Source organism: Sarcophilus harrisii, chromosome 4, assembly GCF_902635505.1.
Source record: "Sarcophilus harrisii chromosome 4, mSarHar1.11, whole genome shotgun sequence".
NCBI classification, from domain to species: domain Eukaryota; kingdom Metazoa; phylum Chordata; class Mammalia; order Dasyuromorphia; family Dasyuridae; genus Sarcophilus; species Sarcophilus harrisii.
The window spans coordinates 373,306,313-373,325,294 of record NC_045429.1 but is presented as its reverse complement, the minus strand read 5'-3'; the positions used below and the strand labels follow the sequence as shown (position 1 = coordinate 373,325,294).

The 18,982-nt window shown below is 33.5% G+C and overlaps 1 protein-coding gene across 2 annotated transcripts in view; it reads left to right on the top strand.

Annotated features, from left to right (window-relative positions):
- HEATR1 (HEAT repeat containing 1) overlaps positions 1–18,982 on the top strand; it is a 57,159-nt gene that overhangs the window by 31,566 nt on the left and 6,611 nt on the right. For both annotated transcript variants that reach the window (XM_012547958.3, XM_023502057.2), the window contains exons 21-39: positions 203–372; positions 906–1,064; positions 2,699–2,941; positions 3,653–3,784; positions 5,756–5,859; positions 6,263–6,406; positions 7,166–7,284; positions 7,374–7,495; positions 10,783–10,911; positions 12,841–13,071; positions 14,103–14,232; positions 14,426–14,586; positions 14,920–14,966; positions 15,283–15,406; positions 15,680–15,820; positions 15,991–16,283; positions 16,723–16,873; positions 18,015–18,173; positions 18,386–18,520. In XM_012547958.3, the coding sequence (XP_012403412.1) occupies positions 203–372; positions 906–1,064; positions 2,699–2,941; positions 3,653–3,784; positions 5,756–5,859; positions 6,263–6,406; positions 7,166–7,284; positions 7,374–7,495; positions 10,783–10,911; positions 12,841–13,071; positions 14,103–14,232; positions 14,426–14,586; positions 14,920–14,966; positions 15,283–15,406; positions 15,680–15,820; positions 15,991–16,283; positions 16,723–16,873; positions 18,015–18,173; positions 18,386–18,520 (2,894 nt within the window). The remainder of the gene's footprint in view (positions 1–202; positions 373–905; positions 1,065–2,698; positions 2,942–3,652; positions 3,785–5,755; positions 5,860–6,262; positions 6,407–7,165; positions 7,285–7,373; positions 7,496–10,782; positions 10,912–12,840; positions 13,072–14,102; positions 14,233–14,425; positions 14,587–14,919; positions 14,967–15,282; positions 15,407–15,679; positions 15,821–15,990; positions 16,284–16,722; positions 16,874–18,014; positions 18,174–18,385; positions 18,521–18,982) is intronic.

The window sequence follows — 18,982 nt, the reverse complement described above, 5'->3', positions numbered from 1 at the left end:
ACAGTAGTAAGTCAATGAATGTTTATTGAACTGGACATGTTATTGAATTAAGGAAAATAAAAGTTCCTGAAAATGTCACCGTTGACACAGATTTAGCTTTTCTAACTTATAGAATATTTGATTAAAAAATGTTTCAAATTTTCCTACCCTGTGGGAGGTTTATATATGTGATCTGTATTTTAACATACATCTCTTTCCCCAGTGGTGATATGTTTACTCATAAATTTGGGAAGTCCTATAAGAGAAGTACGAAGAGCTGCCATTCTCTGCCTCCAGACCTTACGTGAAGTAGAGTCTCCACTTTATCCTGTAATACAACACCTAGTCCTAAAAGAAGAGGAGATTATTTCAGATGCTACATATGTAGCACAGGTATATCTTCCCATTAGCAATGTATAAGCTGGGGGGTAGGGGGGAGTGTGTTCATATATATGAAGTCTAGAGTTAACATTTGTACTATTGGTTTTCATCTTATTTCATGAGAAATTTAATCAGTTACTTCACAGAAATGTATATAATAAATAATACAGTTGTGGGGAGAGACTGCTTAACATGAATAAGTGGAGGGGGATATAATTGGAAATTTAAGGACGTAACAAAGGTATTATTTAAAAGCCATTTAAAATTTTTTTAAGTGCTAGGCTATCTATTGAAAAATTGAAATTTTAAAATACTTATTACAACATTTTAATAATAATGAGATACATTTTCCTCTGGATAAAATAATTGGGAATTGTTCTTAGGTAAAATATGCTTGTAGTGTCCTATCAGCTAATAGTCTCATCTATGAGCCAATTTCACACAAAAAATGGCGAATTCTGAAATAATGTCATTTGGTTGATGGTTTTTAGAAATTTGTACTTCTACTATTTGAAGACCCTCTATAAACTGTTTTAATGTTCTAGGATTTGAATACTTTATTTGAAGATCTACAAACAGAAAAAAAGCCAAAATCTCACCAGACATTAACTGAAGCCTTAAAACATTTGCTTTATTGTGTACATAGCTGTCCATCCTATATTGCAAAAAACTTGATGAAAATTCTTCAGGAAGTCAATAGTGAGGTGTGTATATTTTAATGAGAAATATATTTTAAGTCTGATGTGACCAAAATATTGTGATAACTGATGATATATGGGGGAAATTTTACTTTCATTAGCTTTAAGAAGTAATAGGAACGGGATATTGGATGCAGAGAGAACAAAGCTTAAATGTTGTTTTGGAGCTAGGTAGAAGGGATTGTTTTAAATAAGCATATTGCTTCTGCATATTAGAGGGGGTGTGGGTGTGGGTATGAGTGTGTAGGTCTATACCTGTCTGTATATATGTCTATGTGTGTACATATGTATATGTTTGCAAATGTGTATATATTCATGTTTTAAAATCCCAGGGAGAAGTGACTATTGGTAGAACTTTAATTTGAACTTTTATAGCTTTCCTATGAAAATCCTTCTCTATGTTTTCTCAATTAATTTTGTAAATTATAAATTGCAAATTTTACTGAAAGTGATAATAATAATTGTGGATATAGTGTCATTTTTGGAGTCTGGACATCTCTATTTGAATCCCACCTCAGACATTTACTTACTGTGTGTGACTCTAGGCAAGTTAACTTTAATTTCCAGTCTTGGTTTAGTGATTATAGTTGGACTGTCAACGTTATGATGTAAGGAAGAAAATGTTTTGCAAACCTTTTAAGTATTTTATAAAATTACATTATTAGTACTGTTATTTTTACTGTTGCAACATCATTTTTCATAATACCATATTCTAAAACCTTTTTTATGATCTTTTCTAATAGTTCTAACAGGAAATATTACATAGAAGCAATAAAGAAAACTACATACTGGCATTAATAGTAGCTTAAAATCCTCTTTTTCTACCTGTTCTTTTAATAATACACAGTTGAATGGACATGTGAAGTACAAATCAAATTAATATGTTCCATCTGGAAAGAATAATCTAATTATAGTGATTTAATACATTTCGTATTAAATTAAATTTTTTCGTATTTCGTATTAAATTTTTTACATTTGCACACTTAAGGGAAAGATGACAAAAGTAGATTTAAAATAAAAACAATATTCTTTATCTTAAGCTTAATGAACAGCATCCTATATTTTTAATTTATAGATAAAATAGAAGTTTTTGAATTGTAGTCAGATCCTGAAAAAAGAGAATAATGGATAACCAAGACTTCTTAAAAATTTAGTGTCACTTATAAGAACATGCTAACAGTGCTTCTGAAGTTACAAAGTATTAAAAGTTTAACTCGGCACTTCAGCACTTAATGTTTGTGATTATTTAAAAGTATTTATTAGCATCTTTAAACTAGAGAATATAGTATAATTTGAACAGATGCTCTAATACCCTTTTTTTAAACTAACCTGAGGGAAAAAACAGTCCTTGTTCTTCAGGATTATTAGTAGTATCTAAGTTTGTGGTTTGCTTTAGTCACCTGATGGACCTAAAGACATTTCAGAAGATGGCCTTTTAAGACTTCCATGCTTCCTGGTGGAAGTTCTCAAAACATTCTGAATACTCATTAGCTCTTTCTATTTTTTGAAGATCCTATCACTTCCCTGAAATTGTCTCCTGGACTACTTCCCATATTGAATTTTTTGATGATTAATAATGTTCTTGTGTAACAAGTAGAGACACATGTCAGTTGACATTAATAATTTTTCCCAATTTTTAGACGGTGCTTTCTCAGCTGTTGCCCACAATTGATCAGTTGCTAGAGAAAGTCCTAAAGGAACCCCCTACAGTCCTGAAGGATGAAGCTGTCATTTTGCACCTTGCCCTTGGGAAATACAATGAGCATTCAGCTTCTCTCTTGCACAAGGACCCACAGAGTTTAGATATATTCCTCAAAGCTGTGCATACCACCAAGGAAGTCTTCGAAGGGATGCCTACATTCCAGATCCTTGCCCTTGGGAAGGTTGGTGTTTTCTAATTAGAATCTAGAATTTAAGTTTGCTTTTCCCTTTAACACTCCTAATAGTAGAGCACAATGCATTTGTACCGGAATTGGATAATGTGTGATGTATGTTGATGGCTGAAGAACAAATGAAGTTATTGAGTGGTGTTAAGTGTTTTAAAATATGGAATGGATTTTACTTAGTGATCATTGTGATGGACAAGTTCTAAAGAAATAAGCAGAGATTAAAATTTCATTTTATTTGAAAAACTTCCTAATCATCCATTAAAATCCTTCTCTAACATTAGCCTCATCCTAATATGAGATGATTCAGTTCGTAATGTGTAAAAGGAGGAGCAAAAGCTCTGGCAGCGAATTCATCCAAACTGGAAAAGCTTCAGGAATAGCCTCAGGGCCGCACACCATGTGATGTTCTAGTGCCAGCCTCACTTATTTTGTGAAGCTTCTCCTCATGTTGATTCTCAACTTGCTATTAGGCTGTATAGAAGTTACAGTTGTTGCCAAAGGAAAGAGGGCTGCTCACACTGAAAAGTTGCAGGTTTTTGAATTATTGATGATATTGCAGTTAGGCCAATACCAAGAGCTGCATTTTAACTCAGGGTGCTGTAAGGCATGGAATGGGCATACATTATTTTCTAAAAATGTGACAAAACTATATAAGTAGGCTTTTTTAGGAATTTGCTTTCATGTGATTCTTTTTCTTATTTTTAGATTACAAAACCATTCTTTGCTGCTATATCAGATGACAAAGTTCAACAGAAGCTTCTGGGAATGCTGTTTGATTTACTTTTGAATTGCAAAAATACACTCTGTGCTCAGACTGTTAGCAGTGTTTTTAAAACAGTAAGTTATGACCTTTTTAGAGCCACTACTCACTATTAATCATTTTGGTTTAGAAGATTTTTGAGCATTCTTCATCTTCTCTTTGATTTGGCCTCTTCACATCCTTATCTCACTCTTTCTTATGTTGTGTTTATTGTTATTAATTATAGAGGGGGGTGTCAACAAAATGACAGCATTAATTAAGAATTATAGTAAAGAAATAAATGTAGACCTTTCCAGTTAGTTTCTGGTACTTTTTTTTTTCATTTATAGTTTAACCATTTGGTAATATTTGTCTGAACCATATTTGTGTTAAGTGATACATGATAGTGATCAGGAGTTAGCAGGTGATGTGGGGGAACATTATGACACTCAAGGGGCGAGGATTCTGACTTATATGATGAAGTGCATAATGTAATCAAGAGCATTTTCGTTGTATTGTGGATGACTGCTGAATGTCATTATTAATCATCTGTGGATTTGAAAGTAGAATTAAATAACCCAGATCAGATGGTAGAGATAGTGAGTGTGCTAGAAAGATATTTTTTATTAGAGACAAGTACAAGGTAGGATTTGGAATTTGAATATCTAGAGAAGTTAGGGGTATTTTTAAATATTGTGACCAACCAAACTTTTCCTTAAAATTCATTTCTTAATTTTGTTTTTTAAGCATCTTTATTTTCATTTTCCCTCATTTTCTACCCTACTCTTTGGGATTGAACAGATGTTAAGCAGAAATGAAAAACATTTGTTTGGCATACTATAGAATTCCCTTATGGAAGGGATCACCAAATATACAGACATAAGCTTGATGTGTGTTTAAAAAAAAAAAAGAAAGAAATAAGGGGGTTTTTGATTCATAAAATCAAGTTGAGTACAAGTTACCAAATGTAGTTTTAGTTTGTTTTAGCTTTGTTTTTAAATGTTAAAAATGTGACATGAAAAAAAAATCAGGAAATTGTACTGTAGTACTGTTGCAAATTCATATTGTTATATCTAGTTTTAGTTTTCAAGTTCTTAGGGGGATATAAAAAGATTTAGAAAACTCCTCTTGCCATAACGCTCTCTCTACATACTTATTCACTCAAAAAAAAAAAGAAGAAGAGGAGTAATAGAAATATTTAAAGAATATAAAAGACAAAGATAAATGATTTGGGGTTATTTAGCTAGACTGGTGGGCAACTTACTTTTCTTTCTTTCTCCTATTTTTTAAATTGAAGATCCCTCTTCCCTCCCAAAAGAAAACCACATATTTGTTAACAAGCATTTTATATTGAAGTGTTTGAAGGGTTTTATATTAGTACTGTCTATTTTGCTAGGGGAGAGAGGGCATTAACAACTGAAGAAATCACTATATAAATGTGAGCTTAAATTTTATTAGCAAATAGTAATATTAGTGTCAAAGAAATCATATGAATTTGCCTTGTGAATTTTACCTCTTGTGAGTTAAAGCATATAAATAGAAAGTATTATTAGTTTAAAACATTTTCTGCACCTGCCAGGTGGATTGGCACTTGGGAAAACTCTTTAGCAAAAGTTTGAGTGCATACTATGTCTCTTCCACTCTTAGGTGTTAGTTGCTGATAGTTAAATGAATCAAATTCAAACCTATCAATATGGTAATTCTCTCTACTTATGTAATTTTGTAAACTCTTATTTTTAACCTACATTTCATAAATAAACTCATATGGGAGTTAATCAGCACATGGTTTGAAACTTCAGTGATTAAGAATTTAACACTTACCATTGTGCTTTTCAGACAGCTTTACACTCTTTAAATGAGAGAATAATTTTCCTTTAAGCATGGCAAGTCAATTGGTTTGATTTAAACTCAAATTAACTTGAGAGAATTAATCATCCTTATTTTGAAATTGAATGGATGAAAGACAATTAAAAGGAACTATTTGTGGTTTTTAAAATATGTGTATTCAGTATAATTGTTTATCCTAGAAATCGAAATTATTGGTAATTCTTACTTTAACATAATTTCAGATTTCTGTTGATGCTGAACAAATCCGATTAGAACTAGAACCACCAGAGAAAAACAAGTCCTTGGGTACAATTCAGCAAACAAGAAGACAGAAAATGCAACAGAAGTAAGAATTATGAACTTATTTAAGAAAAATCCTTTTGTTCTAGTTTTTGTACATTATCTAGCTTTTTTTATCTGCTTATAAAATTAAGAGTTGGTGCCTTTTGTTTTTCAAAAAACTTCTTTTTCCAAAATACCTTCCCTCCATCATTGAATCTACTCTGATAACAAAGAAAAACACTTAAAACAAGCCAGCCAGTCAACATTATGACTGTGCCTGGCAGCATAGACCACATTCAGTGCCAGTGGTCTCCCCCCTTTTTTTTACTAAGAGGAGAAAGTTTCCTTCTATTATTTTCATTTATTTTATTGTAGTAGTGTGTATATATAGTATGATTCTGTTTACTTCTTTCTGCATGAATTCTTAAAAATCTCTGCTTAAGAATAATTTTTTATTCCTGTTGCAGAAAACTACAAGATACAGAACCTGCACAAGATGTTGGCAGTGCTTACTGGCAGAGAGTAACCCTCATCTTAGAATTACTGCAGCACAAAAAGAAACTCAAAAGTCCTCAGTTATTAGTGCCATGTCTTTTTAATTTGCTCTCCAGGTAAATCATTCTTAAAATGGCTTTTAATTATAGTCCATTAGAGAATAGAATTCTGATACCTACCTGAGAATTGTTATTATACATGTTCTTACTTCCAAACATAATATGAAGCTTCAATTTGTATTTCTTACAGAAATAGCTGCCATTTGTGCAAATAAAATAATTGAAAAAACAAAAAGAAGAATGTAGCCTAAATGGCTCATAGTGTTAGGAAATTCTTGGCCAAGAATCCCTAGAAAATTCAAATTTATCTTAGTTTTGGATTAAGCAAATTCTACTGTCCATTGGGAATTCTGTTAAATGAATCTAGAGTACATGCCTTGTCAGTTTTGGGGCTTTGTTACTGGAATATAAAAGTTTGTCCTAAGCTTAGGTATGAGATTCAGTTGTTGTTTGGAATTACTATTTGTATATTCTTCTAGATATAGAATCTTAAGTGGATAGTTTTTGAAACTTAAATGAATCATGAGTATTAACACAATGCACCTCCCATATTTCCCTCTGCAGAGCTAGATAGAAGAAAATTCTGTCTGCTCTCATTTTCTTTGCAGTGATCAGAGTAGCAATTTGCCATTAAATTCCTTGGAAAAGTTTAGAGAAGACTTGGCATTATGCTAAAAGTTCTGGTTTTGTTATTTTAATCATTTCTATTTGATTTTTATGAAACTTGATGTGATCTATGATTTCTGATGTACACTGACAATAAAAATTGTACAAATTTTTTTATTCCTCATTATCACTTGGACTAAAATTTTGAAGGTGTCTAGAAACTTTGCCACCGGAGCAGGGAAATCTGGAATATACCAAACAGCTAATTCTTAGCTGTCTACTTAATATCTGCCAGAAACTATCCCCAGATGGTTCTAAGATCCCTAAAGGTATGTACAACATTGTAGGGATGGGAGGATATTTCGAAGTTACATCTACCTGTTGATCCATTTAAAGTTTTTATCTCCTCCTTCTCTAGGTATTCTTGATGAAGAAAAATTCAATGTTGAATTGTTAGTTCAGTGTGTGCGGGTTTCAGAGATGCCTCAGACACATCACCATGCCCTCTTGCTTTTGGGTGCAGTTGCTGGAATATTTCCTGTATGTTTTATGTTTTATAATAATATTTCATCTATATAGTACTTTAGAACCTTTTTAAATGTTCTGTTCACAGCAGACCTATCATGTAGAGCAATTCAATTTATAATTGAGGTAATTGTCTCAGAGAGGTTGACTCTCTTGGACAAGATCACATAGTAAGTGAGTGTCAGAGTTGCAAGGTTGCAAGTCCAGCCCTTTCCCCGCTATTTCTACCTTATATTATTCTCTACTATGAAAAATTCCCATGGAAATTCTGAGACATTTGAAATACAGAAATATTTAGGAAAAATGTAGATGTCCTTTTAATCTTATAGCTAACTTGAAATTTTAAGACGAGTTATTTTAACTCAAGGGCAGTTATGATTTAAGGATAACTTGATAATTCTTAAATAATGGAGCATTCAGGTACTATATATTCCAGGCAAGCATAGTTTTGGGTGCTGAGAGTACAAATTCTACTCTGGAGGAGCTTGAAGTCAAATTATGTAAATGTATCCTTTCACAGATACTTAACTAATTTGATTAGATCAGTATCATGTTTGAGATTACACTTTAGGGATACTTTGAGCTTTCTTAGTGCTCTGATAATAGTCATTATTTTGCCAGTTATTAAAATATTTTTTACAGCAGATAGTCTAAATCCTGGTATGAATCATCTGTCCTAAAATATACTATGTGCTATATCCCACAGTTTCTTTATAGAGCCCTTGAGAAACAAGCTAGCATGCTTTTTCTTTTATAGCTGAAGGAGATTAAAAATCCATCTGGTTTGATGAGTTAGGTCCATGCATATCTTTGTAAAAATATTTTTTAAAATATACATTTAACCAGTTGTCTTCCCAACAAATAAAAAAATGAAACTTTCTACTGAAGGCTTTCAGTTTAGCAATGTTCTGAAATGTAATTTGGTTGACAAATATTATGCATTTAACTTAAATTAATAGACCTTTATCTAAACATGAAGTACATTTTTCTTAAATAGGCTTTCTTTCGGAGATGTCTGCTAGCTCCCCAGTGTTTGATATAAAATGAATAACGAGTCCATGAAAAATTTTCAGGGTTAGTGAAGTTAAGATGGTAGTGTTCTCCAGATCATATAACCCTCTGAGTAAAAACCTTTTGAGCATACTCCTTATGTATGTTTTAATCGTTTAAATTTTGTACATGGGAGACTATAAGATAAAAATATAAAATTTACATAAAAATAGAAATTAGAGTTCATAAGATGAAAAATTATATTTTTTAGCTGATTCTAAGTTTATTTTATTTCAGTACTTAGTTTTATTGATATCATAATTGAAGAAGTTAACTCACGAGTACATAAGTCCAGATAAAAGGAGTGTTTTATTGGTTTTATGATAACTCATATTTCAAAACTTACAACAATTATATAAGAATTTTGGTTGAAATTTGGTGGATAGTATTATATATTTACATTTTTAATAAATGGATTCAAAACCCATTGAATTTTTCATTTGGAAGATTTTTAAGTAAATCAGAGAATGCTGTTTCCAGGTGCAGATATGAGTCTTATAGGTGACCCAAGAGGGTTCTGTGACTCTTCAGTAAGAGTGGTTAACTGTCAGCAGCAGCAGAGATCAGGAAAGCCAAGAAAAGCCATCAGTTTGTCACTTAAACTTATTAGTATTTTGAAGATACTGTTTTCAGGTGACTTCAGGACTCAAGGTAATAAGTCCTAGAAGTCTAAGGTAATAAGGGAGACATTGTTACCTTCCACAAAAATAGAAAGTTTGGATGAGGGGGAAGTATGGTAATGAGGGCTACATTGTAAATCCCACCCCTCCTTCCTCTCCTACAGCTGTATGAGATCCAAACCTCTCCCCTTCTGTGTGATAGTGATTGAATATCCATATCACCCCTGTAGGTACAGAAGGGAAGGAAGTGGAATTGCATCACAGTCCATGTACATTATTTGGCTTTTGTAGGCTGGGTGGAATATAATCCCCTAACCCCCATCAGAGATTCTTCTAGAGCTTCAGTGTTCTAAAATGTTCAATATGAAATTAGAAATTAAAGTGCTTATTATATATGATAATTTCTCAGAATGAAAATAGGTTTGACTTCTTGGCTTTGCTCAAAAATCAAGTTCCTCCTCTCTGTGTCCAAGGTTGTTCTTTCTTTGCCCCCACTTCTACTCCTGTTTCTTTACTCAAGTTTAGTTTAAGAATTTCATATCCTCAGATTGTTGGGAAATACTGGGTTAATTTATGTTAAACATGCAAAGATGTTTTGTAGTTTTATAGATAATTGAATCAAAGTTTATTAACTGAGGAACTTTTAGAAGTACAACTGATAGAACTGTGATTCTGATTTTAGGAAGGCCTGAGTTCAAACTAAACCCTAGACATGTATAAGTTCTGTGACTGGGAGCAACATTAAGCACAGTGCCTGGCACCTATTAGATGCTATCTAAATGCTTATTTTCTTCCCCTACTAGAAGAAAATACAGATGTAGGATTTATACATGTATATCATTTATGGTTTAAAAAAAGTAGCAGCTGGGGTAAAAATAAGGATTTTGTTCATTATTAACTCATATACATAATTGATGTAAGGTTTGTAATTTAAGATTATAGACTGAGTCTTTTTTTAAAAAGCTAATTATGTCTCCTCCAAAAAAGATCCCAAGTTACATTTTAGATATTGTCCAGAAGACAGTAGAAGGTTTGGTTATGTGCTTTAATCTGAAGTACAGATTGTGTACTTTGCCTGAGATTTAGGTGTTGGATCCCTTGTGGTATATATCTAGATTTATAACTATACATTTTGTTTATCAAAGAACTAACTTGATATTCACAGTATTGATCAGCTGTTAATTGTAAATATGTTATGAAACAACTTTATAAAGAAAAAATGTCTGAGGTACAATTGGTTGTTTTTCTTGATGATCCTTAACTTTTCTTTTATCAGCTCACATTGAATTTGGCTTGAAACCAAACATCTTAGTTTCAGTCTTCAATTTGGCATCACGTCAAAGTGTTCTAGGTTTTTTTTCTTCTTTTCTTCTCTTTTTTTTTTTTTAATGGAAGCAGCAAGTGAATTATATATACACCAAATCTCATGAATATACATTGGATTAAATTATTTTATGTTGAATAGTAAAATTATAAATTACTTTTTTCTGAAATGAGATTTTTGAATAAAGATATCGTTTTCTGACAATGATTAGTCTTGCAGTATTTAAATATGCTGTGTCATTTAAGAAACCATATTTCTTCTATAAGATGTTTTTAAAGATGACAGTTCTGATGATCTGTTTCTTTCAGGATAAAGTTTTGCACAACATTATGCCCATCTTTACATTCATGGGAGCCAATGTTATGCGCCTTGATGACACTTACAGTTTTCAAGTTATCAACAAGACAGTGAAAATGGTCATTCCTGCTCTTATCCAGGTATGCTATATATATTGTTTTGTCGTTTCTTTTAGAGACCTTGGGTTAGGAAAAGATACAAGAAAATCTTTAGGCTGATAAGATTATTTGTGTTATTGAATGTCTAAGGAAGACTAAGGATGGTTGCAATCTGCATGGGTGAAGGAAATACCCATATCAGTGAAGCCTTAAACAAATGGTTATTATTTACCTAGAAAAGCAAGTAATTACAAAAGTCAACATGTTTTCATCAAGACTAGATCATACTGCATGGAAATTGTTTTCTCTGTTGGCAGGATTTTTAAACTGGTAGATCAACAGAATGCTATAGATGTGCAAAACATTGAAAAGTTTCTTATACTTTTCTTATAGAGAAGGTAGAAATATGTTTTTGCTGGGCAGCAATTCAGTAAGCATTTGTTAAGTATATGTGTGTCACATGTGTTGCTAAGCTCTGGGATAAAGGGACAACAGTCTCTGCTCTCCAGAAGCCTAAATGCTATTGAAGGGGGAACCAACACATACCTAGAAAATTAAAGGCAAATTATGTACATAGTTTCTGACAGGACAATGCTAGCAACAAGTAAGTGGGTTAAGATAGGTTTCCTAAGGAGGTGAGTCTTGAACTGATCTCAGAAAGGAGACTGAATTTTGTTAGGCAGAGATGTAGGTAGGTTTTCATTCTGGGAATGGAGTTTGTTTGAATAAAGGCCAAGAGGTGTGAGGTGGAATTTGCATTGGAACAGGAAGTAGACTGGTTTGCTGGGGACCTGGGATGATGAGGGGGTGAGGGAGTGTTTAGTCACGTAGGGGGTGGAGCACAGGACTTTTAGGAAGATCTTAGTTGAGAACTTACTTCTGATACATACTAGCTCCATGCCTTGAGTCACCTAACTGCTCTCAGCCTCCATGTGTGAGCTGGTGATAATAATGCCATGCAGCTAGTAAGTATCTGAGGATGGGTTTGAACTCAGGTCCCCCGACTCCAGGACCTGGCCTCTCAGTGTGAAGGGCATTTTAGAGAGTGGAGAGCCGGGAGGGGGGGGGGCAAAAAAAATCGGTCCAAGGAGACTTCTGATCTCTGAGGAAGCGCTAATGTTGGGTGGTTTTGGTTTGTGGGGATAAGGAAGTGTGTATGCAGATTATATTGTCTGTATAATATATCAGTTGACCTTGGTGACTGGTTGGATATGAGCAATGAGGGAGAGGGGAGAGTTGAGGATGACTCTTAAGGTTGTAAGCCTAAGTAATTGGTGGTGGTGGTGGTGGTGGTGGTGGTGGTGGTGGTGGTGGTGGTGGTGGTGGTGGTGGTGGTGGTGGTGGTAGTAGTAGTAGTAGTAGTAGTAGTAGTAGTAGTAGTAGTAGTAGTACCACCACCACCTTCAACAGAAATAGAAGGGAAGGATTAGGAGGGAGCATAATTGGTTCTGTTTTGAACACATTGAAGGCACTGAAGTAGGTGGTTCATTTATTATTCTCTTTTTACATATGAAAAGAAACCCAGAATTTTGAGTTAAATAAGGTACCTCTCCATGGTTCTGTACCTAGTAACTGTGATATTTGAACCCTTGCTTTGCCAAACTGCAAGTTCAAGGCTTAGTCCTTTTCACCATGAAGATATCACTCATTTGATTCTTACAATTTATTTAAAATTTTAAGTTTTCTTTTCTGTATTTCAGATTTAGATAATAGATCTCTTGATAGAAGGGCGCATAATTTATATTTCCTTGTGTCCTCATGCAGTTGGCACAATGCTTTACCACATGGTAGGCAGTTACTATGCATGCCTTAGCCTTACCAAAGTAAGGCCTTAGTCATTAAATTTCCTTATATGCCTATTTTTAGAGGGTTTATGACTTTGTTTTCTTTTCAGTCATTATTCAGAGAAGCAGTTTGCTTCATCAGGCAGAAATGCTTTCTCTAACTCTTCACTTGTTTGTTGGTTTACAGGCAGACAGTGGTAAGTCTGCAGATGTCACAAGGAACATAGAAGAAGTTGTGGTTAAAATTATAAATGTGTTTGTGGATGCTCTACCTCATGTTCCCGAACATAGACGCCTGCCCATCCTTGTACAACTTGTTGATACTCTTGGTGCAGAGAAATTCCTCTGGATTCTCCTGCTGTTGCTTTTTGAACAGTATGTCACTAAAACAGTGTTGGTTGCTGCTCATGGAGAAAAGGTCAGAATACTAGGTGGGGAAGTGAAAAAAAGATGGTAATGTGTCACAGAGAATCTATGGTATTTTGTAACATGTGAGTTTAAAATTTAAATTTTAACAGTTATGTTATTGAGATTATATCAACTTTAAATATGTCTGTGGTTATTTCAGTAGCTTACTGAATACTTAACAATGAACTTTTAAAAACTGAAATTGGCTTAAAATGTTATTCACTGCTTGAAAGTGTTGGTATCAGCCAAATTTACCTCTCCCTACCCTACATCATTGCTGTAATCTAGTGTGCTGAGATGGAAGCAAATTGAAATGTCAAAAATAATGAGACTGGTCTTTTAAACAAATATTCCAGAACTTAGACATTCAAATATGTGTTGTCTCTTTTAAAGTAGTCACTGAAGAGAACCACCCATCTATTCAATTTATGCTTTTATTGCTTAAAAGGTTTTTAGGACTCCTTTTTTGACACTGACTTCAGAGCTTAGGGCATTTTCCATACACTTACTTTTAAACAGGTTAGTGGCAAATCTTTATCCTTTGAGCATTGGTTTAAGAAGCAATGAAAAGTCTTCTTTTGAATAAGGGGCTAATGCAATTTTATTGCATTAACTATATCTGCTGGTCATTTCTTATACCACAATAGTATTCCATTACAGTCATATACTGATTGTTCAGCTATTCCCCAGTTGGTAGGCATCCCTTCAATTTCTAATTCTTAGTCACCACGAAAAAACATATTTAGCCATGAATATTTTTGTTATAAATAGGTCCTTTTTTTCCCTTAAAAAAAATTTTGTAGAATACAACACTGGTAGTGGTATTGCTAGATCAAAGGGTATGCACAGTTTCTTGATTTTAGAGTACAGTACTTAAACCATTGTCACTCTAGGGATAACTTTGATTGTAGTGAACAACATTGTTCTGATGTACTTTGTTGAAGAAAAATGGAAACTATTTGCACATTTAATTAAATTTCCTTAACTTTTATTAACTTGAAAGTTATAATTCTTTCAGCGTTTTCCCTCTTCTTTAAACAGGATGCTATCTTAGAGACTGACACTGAATTTTGGATATCAGTCTCTTGTGAATTTACTGTCCAACAGCAGCTCCAAAGTTTAATGAATATACTCAGATACTTAACCAAACTTCCAGAGAAAAAAGAAGGAGGTGAGTAGAGATAGTTCTTCTGCAGCCTTTTGTATGTTTTTGTGGATGCTATGGAAGTTTCTAGGTAAATATTCATTACTCCCTCTTTCCCACAATATCTTGTAAAAGTATTGAAGCATATCATACCCATTTCTGTACAGAAAGTTCAACTTGAAATTTAGTGAGATCAGTTGTCTTGCCTTTTATTCTCCAGAAGAACCTCCCAAAACAGGATCTCACAACTCCAAGACACTGGAACAGATGGTACAGGTTTTCAATGTGGACACTCATACCAGCAAGCAGCTCCGACATTTTACATTTTTGTCTGTGTCCTTTATGTCTCAACTCTTGGCTTCCCATAATTTTATCAAAAAGGTAATACTTTCATTTCAGATTCTTGTTTGTATGAAGCATTTTATTTTTCCTGTGAGAACTTTTTAGATTATGAATAATAACTAATTTAGAAAATTTGTCAAAACATAAATGTCTTGAGTTTGAGTCTTTTAAATTAAAAAAAAAAAAAACCAGAATACATTGTAAGTGGAAGAGTGGGTTGGTTTGAATGAGTGGTTTCAATCTGAATGAAGTCTGTAATCTCTGAAAAGGATTGGAAAGTAGAGAGTCTTCAACTTAAGTTTTAGGGAATTCTTTTAAGCAGTTTCATCCAACTTAAATGCTTTTGTAATTATTTTCTTTCTAAAAACCTAGGTCATGGAAAATGGTGGTACTGTGGCTTTACAAGGCCTTGAACAGAGGTATATTTGTTTTTTGGTTTTGTTTTAATCTTTTAACACTTTTCTTTTTTTTTAATATTTCAACTTTAAGGATAGATTTCTCCCTATCTGCTCCCTCAACCTTTTTGCCCATCTAAGAATGATGTTTAGTAGACTTCGTTATTTATAGAAATACTAAGCATAAATACTAAGCTTTTTAAGTTTAAAAAATTTAAGCAGAAGTCATTGATTAATTGCTTTCTACCTTAGAAGAATAAAAATAGGGAGATTTTCTGTTTCTTTGATTTAAATGTTTTCATAATTACTGTTAACTGAACAATTTCTCCTTTGTTTTTAGATTACTTGAAACTGTTCTTGGTTATATAAATTCTGTGGCACAGTCAGTGGAGGAAAATGCAGACAAATTAACTGCAAAGTTTTGGCGTGCTCTCTTGAGTAAAGCTTATGATTTGCTTGATAAAGTGAGTTTTAAATTTCCTTTCTCAAGTACAGTGTTTTATTGTTGCTGTTTGTTGTTTAGCATAGTTTACTATATATATATATAGTTTTGAGGGATCAGTAATTTTTCAGTTAGATAAAATCATTATCATGTTTTCATAGTGTTTAGAAACAGGCCTGAGTATGAGGGATGTAGTACCTCTATTTGTATCTCCATAAATGTGATGTTTTGTATATTTCTCCTAAACTGTAGTTTATAGATTCAAATAGAAATCTCTCCCTTTTGTGCTTCATAGGTCAATTCCTTATTGCCCACAGAAACTTTTGTTCCTGTGATAAGAGGATTGCTGACTAACCAACTGCCTTCTGTCCGTCGTAAAGCAATGGACCTCTTAAACAATAAATTGCATCAGTATGCAAAGTGGAAAAAGGGACAGGTAAGGGAAAGGTCTAATTTTATTTCACTTGAGTACAGATACCTTCAGTATCTGATGTGCATTGCAGCTTAATAATTCTTTTTGGTAGTAAAAGTGAAATAAAGATCTATTTAGTTTGCATAATTTTATTAAAAAAATTTTTATGTTGAATTTTTGTTTTTTGTCTTTAGGTGACCCTTTTCTTGAAACTGGTTCCAGATCTCTTGGATATTGCACAGCATAAAATAAAGGAGAAAGAAGAAGAACAGGCCATCAACAGACAGACTGCCTTGTACAGTTTGAAATTACTCTGCAAAAATTTTGGCACAGAAAATTCAGAGGTTTTTATCCCTGTATTGAGTGCAGCCATTAACCTGATCAATCCAGAGGTGAAGGATGAGAAGAACGTATTGGGAAGTGCTTTGTTGTGTATAGCTGAGGTCACCTACGTACTGGGAGCATTAGCAATACCTCATCTTCCCAGGTATGCTTGTAGGGCAAAATTGCATATAAAAGCCTTTTTTTTTTTTTTTGCCTTTAGTGCCAATACAAATTAGTAAAAAATTATTTGCCATTTCAAGCTTATAAATACAGAACACTTCATATTCCCACTTAGTAGCAAAGGCTAAGAATGGAGAGATGGGAAAGAAGGAACAGAACATGGTTTTTTCCAGGAATTGATCCCATCCCAGTGGAGGATAAGCTAGACTCCCTTTGGGATAATATTGCATATTGTGGTATTAGTGCCAACATTATTGGCCCTTGGGTCTCACTTTATGCTGTAGTATGAGGGACAAAAAAAGTTTAAGACTTTGTTGTGTATAATGTTATAATGGGTGGAATTATTCTTTTTGTTTTGCATCCTTTTTCTATTGGAGTGGTTCATCTACTGGATGTTCTAATGTTTTGTTCATTATTTTTAGACTTATGCCTGCATTATTGACTACCCTGGAGAATACGAACGAGCTGATCTCAAGTGAGGTTTACTTGCTTAGTGCATTGGCAGCCCTTCAGAAAGTTGTTGAAACTCTTCCACATTTTCTCAGCCCATACCTACAGGGTATTTTGATACAGGTAGGCCTCAGAATTTGGAGGAGGATAGGAAAATCTTTTCTTTGTTCTTAATATTAAAATCTAAACACAGCAAAATTTGGGAATTAATCGTGTTGTCCTGGTTATGTAACACTGGGCAAATCACTGAGCTCTCAGTGCCCCAGGGTGATCATCAAGTTGAAGAGCAAGTGTTGTTCTGCATTGGTAGAAAAAGCACTTCCTGCCCTGATGGCTGGGTAACACCAGCATTGTTTCTGTCTCCTGTTCTGTCTTCCTCCTAACCTCCATTCTTCTACTACTAGATCCTTCTATATGAGATTGCTTCTCATTTATACAATATTTAACTTTATTATGGAGTTATCAATATGATGTCTTTCTCATTAGAAAATGATCTTGAAGTCAGGAACTGTTTCTGCTTCTTTGTATCCTAGTGCTAAGCACAATACTTATTAAATGCCTGTTTGATTGATGAAATAATAATCTAGTTTTTTTAAATTGTGACTTTTTAACTTTGTTTTTAATAGGAGAAATTTCAGTTATCACCTTTTAGATTTTGATGATGTATTTCTTGATCAAATATGTATTTTTTTTTTCTTTTTTCCATATCCTTGATTTAATAACAAAATTAACATGGAAACACCAGAAGTCCTGATTTGGCCATTCTTTTTTCTTTCTTCCTTCACTTTATGGGAAATTTAACATGCTTTATTTCTTTCCATTAAGGAAGATTGTATATCCTATAGTGTCTTTAAAAGCACAATACTCTACATTACTACAGTGTTATGTCTGCCTGCCAACAGTACTGGGTAGTTAAAATCTCTACTTTTAAAAAACAAGATAATATTTTCTGGGGAGTTCCTCCTCTCGTTGTTATTGTTCCATTATGTTTGGTTTTCTTCTATCACTTCACAATATCACTATCCCTCAGCTGTCAGTATGAGAAAGAGGAGCTGATATCCTGCTCAGGTTTATCTGTAAAGGCTTAACATAGAATTTTCATTCATGCAAATTAAAAATATTCAATGAGTGGTATTCTAATTGTTGCAAATGCTGACATATTAATACCATAAGATTTGATTCCTTGATTTATCATCAACAATTTCCTATTGAGATGCTTTATGCAATCCAAGACGACTCTAGTAATTCACTTTTATTTTTATAGGCAATTCGTTGGGAGACAGTTGTGAAGGAGATGGGTCCTACTTCCCAGGCAACTCTCCGAGTGACATCCCTGAAAGCAACACTGGCTACTACACTTTCTTCAAGAGTTTTACTGTCAGCACTCAACACAGTTTACAAGCAAATTGGAAAGAACTGGAAGGTTGGAGTAATTTTCAGGCTTAAATTTTGGAAAATAGAAAGTGGTTAAAATTTTTTAATTTTCTTGCTTTTTTTTTTTCCCCAGAAAAACAATGTTCAAAAGCCTTTATCTTTTAATATTATGTGTAGTTGTGAATTCTTTCTTAATTATTTTAGAGTAGTACAGATCAGTGGAAAACCTGTACTTATTAACTGTTCCATTATTTTTGATAGAATCGAATAGGTCCATTTATGAGCCTCCTTCAAGAGCACATTGCAGTAATGGAGAAGGAAGACCTCAACTCTCATCAGTCTCAGTTAACAGCATTTTTCTTGGAAGCCTTGAACTTCAGATCATTACATTCAGAGGTGAGATTTTTTTGTTCTAGTTCTGGTTTCTCTTGCAAGTTTGTTTTTGTTTTTCTTAATTTTTATAGCTTTTGGATGCCTTATTTTTGGTTGCTTCATAAATTTTTAATAAGTGTAGTAGCCAAATGGTGATTGAGAGAAAGAGAGAAAAGAAGGTGAAATCTCACAGTTAAATTTGTTTTCTCACTATTATCAAAGACTGCGTTGTGTCATACTCCCTAAATTATTTCAGAGAACTAGAGATCCGGTTCTCTTTTAAGAAAGCAATATTGGCAATAGATTATGTTCTCCAGTGATGTCAAATTCAAACAGAAAGTCAGCCTCATGTTGGCTGAGAAAACCTCAAATTAGCATCATCCATGTTGCATTTTTTTAAATTTTGTTAAATATTTCCCAGTTATACTTTTATCTGGTTTGGGCTACACTCGGGAGTTTTGCAGGCCACAGGTTTGATGCCTCTGT